We start from the raw sequence: 13356 nt of genomic DNA on the forward strand, positions 1-13356 counted from the left end.
TTTTTCTTCTATTTCGTCGTATTTTTTTTTTTAATTTATTTTAATATTTATATTTATTCTATATATTCTAAATCGTACGATTAGAAATGTTGTATCTTCGTTACAATGCTAATTTCAATAATTTGAGATTTCTAAATTCCTATTTCTATTTCTAAATAGTATTTTACTTTCGACTATTTCTCTTTTTAATCAACATTCTAATGTTCTACATTTTAATCATGCGATTAAATAAATTATTTATTTTGTTTAGGACATTTGCACACAAAAAATTTGTATATTTCGAATTTTGTTCGAAATGTGTTTCTACATTTTAACATTTGTTTTACATTTCAAATGTGTTCTACATTTGTACATTTAAAATCATGCGATTAAATATAATTATTAAATTAATTAATATAATTATTAATTATTAAATTATTTATTTTGTTTATTATGACATTTTCAAAAAAATAAATTCGTACAATTCGAATTTAAAATTTAAAACTGCGTTAGGTTGTTCCAAAAATTATTTCCTTTTTCTTGATGAGTTTTCTAAGTTGTACAATATTGTATCTGTAATATTTTTTATATTATTTTACTAAATAAAAAAAATAATTTTACTGTATATTAACTTTTATCTTTACTGTATATTATTCAATATAAAAAATATTGTGCCCGTAGAATTGCTAAAAAAAAAAAAGAGAAGAAACTTTTCAGACGTATATAATATAATATAATATATGTGGAATATAAAAATAAATAAAATAAATATAAAATAAATATACAAATATAATAAATATGAAATAAATATATAAATAATAAAAAATAAAAATAAATATAAAAACAAATAAAATAAATATAAATATAAGAATAAATAAAATAAATATAAAAATAAATTTAAAAAATATAAAATAAATATAAAAATAAATATAAGAATAAATTTAAAAAATATAAAATAAATATATGAATAAAATAAATATAAAAATAAATTTAAAAAAAGAAGAAACTTTTTTTTTCTTTTTTTTTTCTAGGACGTATATAATATAATATATATAATATATATAATATATATAATATATATAATATATAATACAATATATAGAGTTGGAAAGAAAAGGTTTAGTGATTTAATTTTTAATTTTACTATCTAGTTACTTTACCATAGGATAAATTTGATTCTTGACCCATAAAATCCTTGTAAAACAAATTTCAAATTGTACAATACATTGAATGTTCCTGTCTTTCTCATTCTCTCTTATTCTGTTTCTAATTCGTTGATGCTTTGAAGAAGTTGTGAGTCAGGATACCCAAAGAGAAGGATTTCCGTGGGACAAACTAAGCTCAACGAGTTGTAACCCAATAGTAATTTATGTACCTAGTCGTGGCAACCGCCGTGTCCAAGGCATCGGCATTCAGTATCGGCCTGGAATGCGCAACAGGAACCTGTTCTCATTCCCATTCCCATTCTCGCTGAGCGCTACCCAAATATTTCATTACTTCCCCGTGGAGCTAGTATTCTCTCTCTCTCTCTCTCTCTCTCTCTCTCTCTCTCTTTCTTTCTTTCTTTCTTATACACACATATATACATGTGTATCTGTGTGTATTTATACGTGCAGGCTTCTAACTCTTTCTCCCTTTCGCGCGTACTTTCACCCTACCTTCAATCACGTTCCTTTATCCTAACCGCTTTCTTCTTTCTATCAAAGATATATCCGAGTATTATGTCATACTTACAAAAAAAAAAAAAGAAAAAAATAACTAGATGATAGAAAATAAATTGTAAGTATGTAGAAAAGAATGTGTGTAGAATTTAGGAATTTTTTTTATTTAAATGTTTCATCAAGAAAATTATTTTTTAATTATTTTCTGAACGATGAGAGGATAGAGAGAAATCAAACAAAACTTAACTTTCATTATGTCATACTTAAAATAAAAAAATAAAAAAATAAAAAGAAACCAGATGATAGAAAATAAATTTAGAAGATATATTACAAGAATATTTTAACAATAATTAATATATAATAAATTATTAAAATAATTTATATTAATATTTTCGCGACCACTGACGTGAATTCACGTAATTTTAAATTTTACAAATTTAATAAAAATAAATTTTTATATATATATATATATATGTAAATTACAATATAATAATAGTACAATATAAATATATAAATATATATAATTTATTAATATATATATATATATTTAATTATTTTAATATAATATTTAAATAATTATATTTTATTATTTAAAAATAAGTTATAAATATAATATATATTACATATAATAATAAAATATAAATATAATAATATAAATATAATAATATATAAAATAAAATATTATATATAATTATATATATATAAAATAATTAAATTAAATAAAAATTTAAATAATTAATTATTCTTGCCGGTACTTAGCATTAAAAAAGGAAAAAAATATGCCTGCCGCGAATGTGTTAATAAATATATATATATAATAATATTAACAATAAATTGTTAGAAGAATTGTCGTGTAGAATTTAAGATTTATTATTATAATAATTATTTAAATGTTTCATCAAGGAAATTACTTATCTTAAATTAGTTTTTGATGTTTTTAAATGTTCCATCAAATTCAAACCAAAAAAAAAAACTAAACTTACATTTCTCACGGTTACATAAAAAAAAGTTGAAATAAACTATAATCTTTTAGTGTATCTACTTCCTTTTCTTCATGTATCAAGTATGCGAGAATAGATAAACGAAAAAAAAGTGCTGCGTCTTGGGAGTCGAATAAAACGCAGAGTAGTTACTTTCCAGATGTCCTTGTATATCTGCATGCTAATGTAATCTGTCATTAATTATTTGAATAAGCAACAAAAAGAAAAAGAATAAAAAAAAAGAAGAAGAAACAATTATTTTCTAAACGTGTTGGTATTCACAACAATTCGAAGTAAATGAAATTAACGATTGAAATTCAAACGGTGATACACGTTTTAGGGATCGTTAGTCTTCTTATTCCTCATATCAAGTTTTCCTACCATGAGAAAACTAGATAGAGAGAGAGAGAGAAAGATAAAGATAGAAAGATGATGATGGATAGATGTATAAAGAGAAAGACAAGAAGATGGGTGGCAAGTTAACAGAAGACAGGGATAGTTCGTTTTCTCCTAAGCTTGCTCTTGTTCAACCAAAGCGAGTTGGTTTCATCTACCTGGCGGTTTTCGTTTAGGCCAAAGAAGAGAGGAGAGAAGAGGAGAAGAGAAAAGAGTGGGGAGGGTTTGGTGGGACCCGGTGTTGAGGAGGAGATGCCACGGTTAGAGGGTGAGGGAGGAAAGGAAGAAAGGAAGGTTGGAAGGAGGGGTTAGGGGGAGACCTTGAAAGCTCGCTAGCCCGGTGCCGACTAGTACTGACCCACTATAAAGGCACTTGCCGTCCTCCTCGTTCACCAGGACAATCCGCTATTACCCTCTCCCTCGGGAAAGCCTGCTAACCTACTCTCTACTCTCATTCTTTCCATCTCTCTTACTCTTTTTGCTCTGGTCGTACACCGACTTGCCCCGAGGAACCCGCTCTTCCTTCTTCTACACACAACACACACACACATATATATATCTATGGTTATAGGTCTCTCTCTTTCTTTCTTACTTGGGCGCGCGCGCTACCCCATCCCTCGGTGATCCAACCTCTTCCTTTTACCCCTCACCCCGTCCTAATGCCTACCTACCTATCTACCTACCTACCTACCTAACAGCTAACCTTCCCTATCTCGTTTTCACTCCCTCTTTTTTGTCCCCTTCTTCACTAACACAATCACATGCCCGTACTACTACTAACATTACCACTATTACTACAGTAATACTACAGAATCTTCTAACCCCTCTCTTACACTTCAACATCTTCCTATCTTTTTCTAACCTTTACTCCCTCGTCTACGTAATCACGTGAATGGTATTCTGTGTGTGTATGTATGTATTTGTATGTGTATGTGTCAGGCTTGCACGAGTTTCTTCTTCGATGGCTTAGAAAAAGGATGCCAGAGAGAGACTTGCTTCTTCTCTATCCCTCTTCCTTTCTTTCTTTCTTTCTTTCTTTCTTTCTTTCTTTCTTCCTCACACTTGGGTTATGGTTGAATGTATGTGTATATGCATACACAATGTTGTATGCTTGTGTTAACAGAGGGAGGAGTACCACCTAGCATAGCAACTGCTGTTTCTGCATTTCTTAGCAGCGCGCCCCATACGAAATGCCGGTATATTTTAGGCATCTAACGGGTGGACCCTTTTCGAAATGGTTTATATACTTTACACAAGGCCCATGCATGCTACTTCCTTCTTTCATTCATTCATACTTTTCTTTTCTTTTTGTTGTTCGATTCGGTAATCGGATAAAAAAAAAAATTGTGTCTTAGATGATACAGATATTTACGTACGAATGATGTTTTTTTTTTAATTAATTGTATCTTGTTTAATCCTTTGAGTGTTATAGACGCATATATGCGTTTGGTAAAAATTACTAATCTTATCGTTCGATGCATATAAGTGTTGGTTAACATATTCGCGACTGTTGACGTGAATTCACGTCTTATCAAGTTCTATACTTAATTATCTCTGACGTGTGATTCACGTCATTTGAAATTTTACAAATTTAATAAAAATAAATTTTTATATATATATAAAAATAAAAATATATTTTTTTTATATTTTTTTATATTTTAATATATATATAATATAATTATTTAAATATTATATTGAAATAATTAAATATAAATTTAATAATAATTTATAATATAAATATATATAATATATAATATAATATATAAATTAATAATAAAAATATAATAATATATTAATAAATTATAATATTATATAAATAATTATATATTAATATAAATTATATATATATATATATATATATATATATAAATAATATTATATTATATATAATATAAATATAATTATTTATATATTAAATTTATATTTAATTATATCAATATAATATTTAAATAATTATATTTTATTATTTAAATATAAAGTTAAATAATTCATTATTTTTTTGCCGATATCCAATATTAAAAAAAAAAGGAAAAAAATATGCCACCCACGAACGTATTAATATTTATGTGAAGTAATTTAATATGCATTTATATTAATTAAATTAAATTATATTCAAAAACGAAAAATTTAATTATTAAATATAATTATTAGATTATTATTAGAATCTAATTAATAATAAATTATTCTATTCCTACAAAACATTTTAGGTAAAAGTATTCAACAATTAAAAAGGGTTCAAATTATTCCTTTCAACATTCAAACAAATTCTATGCAATAAATTTGAACAAATTAAAGTAGGAAAAATATCACGCTTTTGAAAATTTACACGGATAGAAATAAGAGGAGGGTGAATTAGAAGAAAAAAAAAAAAAAGAAAAAAACAGAAATTTCGCAGCTGTCTGTATCGATTCGTTCCTATATATACAGTCAAAAGACTAGTGTGAAACCTTTGGGATATCAAGAAAAGGACCCTATAACAACTCCTACCCTAAAATATTAGTGTAACACACGTGAGAATGAATCAAAAAAGAAAAAAAAATTACGGAAGTGGTGTAAAACGCGTGTATCAAATACTCGAATAAAAAGTCAATCTATGGGGTGAAGACACAGTACAAAAAAAAAAAAAAAAAAAAAAAAACCATAAAATATAAATTGTCCCTTAACACGTTGAGCGCTATGTCAGTCATTGATGACTGACACTAGAGTTTCCATTTAAGCCGCGTCAAGCATTGATGACTGACACTAGAGTTTCCATTTAAGCCGCGTCAAGCATTGATGACTGACACGTTTGTATTTTTCAATACAAAGTAACGCCAGTGGCCTGACAGGAATTTGTGTGGCGCTCAATGTGTTAATAGGATGACAACAGAAATAAACTACACATACACACGCATGCGTTTAATATTGTAATATGGATAATACGAAATAACATAAAAGTGTCGTTAAATGGATACTAACTCTTCCTGAAAATATCTTTGAACAACTTGTCGCAAATAGTCGTTCATTCGTTCGTTCATTCGTTCGTTCGTTCGTTCTTATGATAAACCTGTTGTGTATCTTGAGTACTACGAGTCCATCCAATCCATATAATGTGTGTTACCATTTATCCAAGAGAGGTGGAACACTTAGGAACATTTTATTGTTGCTAGGTGGATCAATTCGAAAGGGGTTGTATGGACTTGACACGGAACATGCTAAATAGCCATTTAGATGCTACCTTCTTCTTCTTCTTCTTCTTCTTCTTTTTCTTCTTCTTCTGCTTGCTTCTTCTTCTTCTTCTACTTCTACTTCTTTTTATTTTTCTATCTCACTCGTTTGCCACGTGGATTCACCGATACTGGGTTAAGGTTCTCTCGTTGTATTTTCAATTCATTCATTTCATTCGCATTCCCAATCTGGTCTTTCACTTGGTCCACCACTTATTATCTCCTACTGTGATACATTTTATGGTGTTTTTTTTTTTTTTATATTTAATAAACTACTTGCCAACAATTCTACCACTCGTCTTCTTCTTACACTATTGTCATATTGCACAAATGAATATTTAATGATGCACCCGGTTTTCTTCTTTTTTTTTTTTTCTTGAGACCATCTTGCATAAATACAACAACAACAACAACAACAACGAAAAGTAAAAAGAAATAGTAACACTCTGTCAGCTGTGAAATGTTGATGATCGTTATTGATAACCTGATTAGAAAAAAAAAGAGTTAGATTGAATATGTTTGTTATGTAATGGCTCAAAAACTGTATTAGGGTAACAACATTTGAGTATGTTAACCACTTGTGTGTGTGTGAGACACCTTAACACGTTCGTCACCATAACACCGTATACCGGAGACGGACATGCTTCCCCGTGGGCCCCGTCACCGTATACGGTGACGCTCTTCTTGTTGAAGTTATAGTATTTTTAGTTGGAAAAACTTATCACATTTCCCATTTAAAAACAAAATTATTTTCCGTAAATAAAATCTAATAATATAATATAACCATAATACTCGGGTCGCATTATTGATATTTCTACTTATCGCTTTTTTACGTTACGTGGTGCGCCGACAGTCGAATTTTGGGCCTGGCGAGAAAATCAACCGAAACGGGCTGGACGACGAACGTGTTAATAAATAATTCTTCGAAATAATAGTTATGTATTATCATGATTTATTTGATAATTGATTTGAATCTATCAATGATAATCATCAACTTAGAATATTATTATTATTATTAGAATAATATTCAATTTGAAATTCATAGATCTTATAATCGAATGTTTACAAATGAACGTTGTATTATATTACCGAGAATTTGGCAAAAGTTTTGTGTTTACATTTGTAGAACGTATTTATTATTGACCTTTTACTTTATACCTGCTTGATAATAGTATGGTTATGTTGTTCTATGAAAATCATACCGCGATTAGTCGTCAAAGTGATAACACGTTATTGATCTTGTCGTTTACTTTAATAAATAAAAGTATTCGTATTTTTGTTATATAATAATTATTAGTGAAATAGTATTATTGTGTTACTTATAATATTGTATCGATAAATTATCGATTGATTCAATTATTAATTAATTAATTAATTAATTAATTAATCTTTTTGTTTCTTCGTTTAAGTTTAATTAATAATGTTGAAAGTTGAAATGTACGACAACAATTTTTACCCTAACAATTTTAATCAAAATGGTAAGAATTAATATTACTGATAAATATAATCTTAATATTATCTTAACTAATATTTATTGAATAATTATTGATTATAGAACAAAATTGGATTTTAACAAATTTGATCCATTTAAAAGATAAAATTTAACAAATATTTAAATATATATATAGATATAGATATAGATATATCGTATTGATCAATAAAATTCGTTTCAAGTTCATTCAATCAACAGCAAATATTGCGCAAATTTATTGACCAACTCAACGTTGTATGTATTTATGTGTGTATAGATGTGTTTGAGTGCGTGTAAGAATATATACACACACGTAAATCGTTATGAAAGTATCCAACGAAGTTTCTCGTAGCTAACTATTATAAAAAAAAAAAGAACAAAAAACAAAAAAGAGAGAAAGAAGATAGAAAGAAAAAGAAATATGCTTGTAGCTGAGTAGCCTAATGCTATTCGAACACGTTCGCATAACCTTTTGATCCTGATTAGAATACCGAAAGAGGTGGGTCGATGTATGTCAGAGCTTTGATGGTACACGAATCCTTTTATTTATTTTTTTTTCTTTTTGTTTATTTATTTTCATCGACGATTTTTAACATTGTAGAACGCCGTTAGAATGCATTTAAATCATGGGTTGGGTTGGGATGGGCTAGGGTGGTGGAGGGGGGGGGATAATGGAGAATTTTTGTTACACGTGTTCTTACTGATGGATTGTGAGAAACGAATAAACCCGGAAGCCTCTTCTTTGATAATATTCATTCGTCTTCTTATTATTATTCATACGTTGAGACCGTTGTAAGTTTATATAAATAATATCTAGGAACGATATGATGAACTATGAGAATTTTCATGGGAAAAATATATTTATTCTCCTTATGGTCGTTTTTATTTCTTTTCTTTTCTTTTCTTTTCTTTTCTTTTCTTTTCTTTTCGTTTCTTTCTTTCTTTCTTTCTTCCTTTCTTAAACCCGTAGGTTGGGGGTCAGAGTTCAAATTGACCGCGTGCAAAAAAAAAGAAGAAGAGAAAAACAGGTTGTGTATCAACGTACGCGTTGACCCAATGAACCAATTCTATCCCTCGTATATACTTCTATTTACACGAGCACACACACACACACACACACACACACATATATATATATACATATAAATATATGTATTAGATATATAGATGATAATACTTTTCTATGAGAACGACCTTCTATCTCACGATTTTCTATTTATAGTTTTACGATATTATTATTATTCTTATTATTAACGATATTATTCATTTATAAAATTATTAATAAATTTTTCTGTTCTTTTTTTTATTTACACATTTTAGAATGGTGCATGTAATGCATTTTTATGCGTGTGATTTTTAATTTTATTTTTGTTGTTGTTGTTGTTGTTGTTGTTTCTGTTTCTTTTCTTTGACGCATTTATTTTTTTGATGCGTGTAATGTAATTTGTGATGTGTGTGATTTTTGGTTTCAGTTTAATTTTTACTTTTTTATGTACATATTTTGAAATGGTGCATGTAATGTATTTTTATGCGTGTGATTTTTAGCTTTATTTATTTTTTTCTTTTTTATATTTCTACTTTATAAATGAGCCGTTTATTTTGAAAGTGGACATTTTTACATGATCATTTCATTCTGAAGCAATTTGTTACAAATATATTTTAAATCATGAAGATTTTGTACCAAATGATGAAAAGTTTATTTTGAAAGTGGCCTAACTCAATTTGTCAATTATTATTTTCTGATTACACCTGGTCATTGTATAACTTCTTGTATCAATGCAGCATTTGAGGTTACTTATATTTCGAGTAAATATGATAATACTAGACAAGAAGATTTTGTATTAACAAAATTATTAGAAGAACGCAATTTTGAAAAGGGTCAAGAATTCTGATGAAGAATCAATAAACTGGTTAAAAATATGTTTAATGCGGTTTTGTCAGAAATGAAACCGTATCAAATTTTCTATAAGACATCAATGAATGAGAATGAAAATTTGAAAGTCCTGAATTTATTAGCACGTCGGGGTTGACCAAGAAAGTTCGAAAATATTGTATTGACATCACTGTATAAAAATATCAGACAAATTGCAACAGCAAAATTCAAGGACATAATTGACCTATTACGATATATACCACCTGGAACATCATGATTTCTTCAAATCCCTTTCACACACACAAAATGTAGATGAGTAGTAAATTGTTTTGTAGATTATGTTTGTAATTTTGTAGGTTATGTAGTTAAAAAATGTTTTCAATCGCATAAATTATGTTTCTGAAGTGTTTTAACCCTTAAAGAACACATTTGGTAAAAGTTAATTAAAGTGCACTGTGGGTGTTTGACACCACAACGTGTTTGAACGCGTCTCCTGAAGTCGCTATTTAATATTTAGACCTCGCAATTTTTTTAAAAGTAGTTTGATACATCTTTTTTAAAATAGTATAGGTTTTATACCCATCTGAATTAACACTAGATGGCGACAAATAACCCATTTTTTCGAATTCAGTACCGTTTTCGAGAGATCAAAAATTTGTTGGGGTGTCAAACACTCCATGTGCACTTTAAGGGTTAAAGATATGTCAAATAAATTGAGTATTGTTTTTTTATTTTTTCAATTTGAAGCATCTTAAATTATGTTGAATGGAGTTAGGTCCATTCGAAATTTGATAACAAATCAGATTGTTCATTTTGAAAGTAGCCTAACTCCATTCGTGATTAGAAAACGCATATAAGCAGTATAACTCGTTAGTATCTAGTGAAAATGAAGACAATTTTTGCTTCGAGGTTAAACCTAGGCCTTTTAAATAAGCCTAAACAGTTGAATTTGATAAATTTGATCTCTCATAGATCTCACGTGTTGCTATTTATCGGTTTGCATCAATTAATGCCATTATTGTGTCAGGAAAAAATGAAATTCCTTTCCGAACAACCCAATAATTGCATTGAAATGAAAATCCTTCAATATCTTCATTCGAACATTAATGGATTTAGGCCACTTTCAAAATAAACGTCTCAAATGTATAATTTGTAATTTGATTATATTAATCGTAATTTATTTGTTGTCCAGGTTATACGTTCCTAGGATCGGCACTTGTGGTGGAACCATCGGTAGCCAGTGGTGCGAAGAAACGGTGAGTTTTCTGCAATACATTTTCTATGATTATAATCAAATTTGTTGAAATTCTTATTAATTAGATTATTATTATTATTATTATTATTATTATTATTATTATTATTATTATTATTATTATTATTAATATATGCACGTACTGAAAGGAAAAGAGTCTTAAATCGTAGTAGTGTATTGAATGATTTAATTGAATTTAATTTGATTAATTGCAACAGTATTCAATGAAAATCTTCTTATTTATGCCAATTATCAAGATGATTATAACGAATACCATGTTTCTGAAGCCTATGTTTATTCTTATTTTATTTGCATTAATTTGTAACGATACAAATGATACAATCATTTCATATCGAATGTTGATATTACTTCTTTTTCGTTGGTAGTAATGTGAATTTCATTTTCCTTTTAATTTTGTTTCCTCAACGGTTGTTCGTGTTATCGTTAATTACACCGTCATACGTATAGCAAAAGGAATCAAATTTATGATAAAAAAAAAAAAAAAATAATAAAGAAATAATATTTGCGAGTACTTAAAAAAGAAAAAAAAAGGTACAACACGAAGTTGGGCGTTTTAATTTGTTTCCGGAGATTAAAGTAAAATGTATTGAAACAACAACAACAACAACAGCAACAGCAACAACACACTCGGTGTGTCGTTATCGATCGTGTTTATTTTTTTGAATAATGAAGGCCAAATTTTGATATTCATAATCGCAATCTCATATAAATTGGTCATTTATAAATTACGTATGTACAATGTATAAACGTAAAAAAAAATAATATACTTGTACAAAGTTAAACCGTTGTGATAAGAGTTTTACGTAAAATAAATTAAAAGATCTTTTTATTTTGTCGTATAAAAGGACAAGAAAAAACAAAAAATATGAATAATAATTAAGCTTAATATTTGTCGCTGATAATAATAATGACGATGATGATTATGATGATAATTCGGTGCACAGTGAAAAATATTTATGGTGGTATGAAAAGAAGTTAATGAGTCAATAAAACCGGATGTCATAATCCGATAAGAAAATTTGCCGGCTTTTTTTTTTTTTTTTTTTGAAATTTTCGTGCGCAAAAAGATAGATGGAGAGATTTATTTTTTTTTTCTTTTCTTTTTTTTTTCATGTATATACTACGTATATGTTTTATTTATTACTTACACGATCGTTGTACTTCCGGTGATGATACTTAATCGATTAATTATAAAATCATATTCTTTTTTTTTCCTTACCGTATTACTTGTCACGCATACATATATATATATACTCATACGTTATAAACATGCGTATATTTAATACGCAAAGTACGTTAACGTGCAAATCCTCCATTTATCTGGTCAGCACTAATTTATGTAATCTTTCGTATATAAGGTTTAAAAGTAAAGAGACGACGGTTGTGTGTTTGGTCATTTTTTTGTTTTTTTGTTTTTTTACGATCGGAAATAAGTTAAAGAAAAAATGAAGGATAATAAAAATATATCGGAAAAAAAAGAGAAGTGGCGCTGCGCTTGCTTTGCACAGTTTTTTTTGGGGGAAGGGTGAATTTTGCACGTAATGCAACCATAACGAGGTGCATAATTGGTTGCACGCGAATAAATGTGCATTGCCAAATAAGAGAGAAGAAAAGATCAAAGAAAAATAATGTAATAAGAAAATGTACGCGTGAATTTAAATACTTCAGATGCAAATGATTCATACGCAAAATATACACGGTATTTATTGAACACATGCGTACACATATACATATATATATATATATATATATATATATATATATATATGTATAATTATATAGTAGTGATTATTTTCCTTGTTCTATTCGTTTGCATGCAATAACGTAGAAATGTATGTTCTTAAAATATTATATTATATTAAAATAATATATTTATTTATTATATTTTAATATAAAATATAATATTATATATATATATATATTTAATTAATTTAATATATTACATATATATTTATTATATTTTTTATATATATTTATTTTTATGTATATAATAAATATATATAATATTTATATTTTATATATTATATTATTAATATAATTATTATATATATATAAATTAATTTAATACCTTATATTAAAATATAATAAAATAATATTAAATATATATAAGTATATATACATATATATACTTGAAAATATATTTCTTATTTAATTAAACCTTTGTCGATTTTCTGTCCCCCATGCTTACGATTTAACTTGACACGGACGGTGGTGCGTATTTAATTTATAATATTAATTAATATTAAATATTCATTTTTTTTTTATTCGATAGATTATTTAATCGTATTATTACACTATTGAATGTGTAGAAATGTTAATGAATATAAACGTGTATAGATATAAATACAATATTTAGAACATTTTATTGAATTAAACAACAGATTCACTCTCACCTATAACAAAATAAGAAACAACATTTATTTATTATTTTAAAATTACCTTTTATTAATTGTCCATTTGTTATACGTATCTGAGTAGACCTTTCGTTTTTTTTAAACTTTATTATTTTTAATATAG

General features: G+C 27.2%; 1 protein-coding gene across 2 annotated transcripts in view; it reads left to right on the forward strand.

The window, feature by feature from the left end:
• The window catches only part of Imp (IGF-II mRNA-binding protein), a 119078-nt gene that overhangs the window by 14874 nt on the left and 90848 nt on the right, over positions 1-13356 (forward strand). The window contains exons 1-2 of one of the 2 annotated variants that reach the window (XM_089175736.1): positions 7595-7700; positions 10759-10822. In XM_089175736.1, coding sequence (XP_089031862.1) covers positions 7643-7700; positions 10759-10822 — 122 coding nt within the window. In that variant the 5' untranslated portion in view covers positions 7595-7642. Of the gene's footprint in view, positions 1-7594; positions 7701-10758; positions 10823-13356 lie in introns of those variants that run through there. The other variant, XM_089175735.1, reaches the window with a different exon arrangement.

Source organism: Polistes dominula, unplaced genomic scaffold (assembly GCF_049000335.1).
Source record: "Polistes dominula isolate Pdom_NZ unplaced genomic scaffold, Pdom_raw_medaka contig_19, whole genome shotgun sequence".
NCBI lineage: Eukaryota > Metazoa > Arthropoda > Insecta > Hymenoptera > Vespidae > Polistes > Polistes dominula.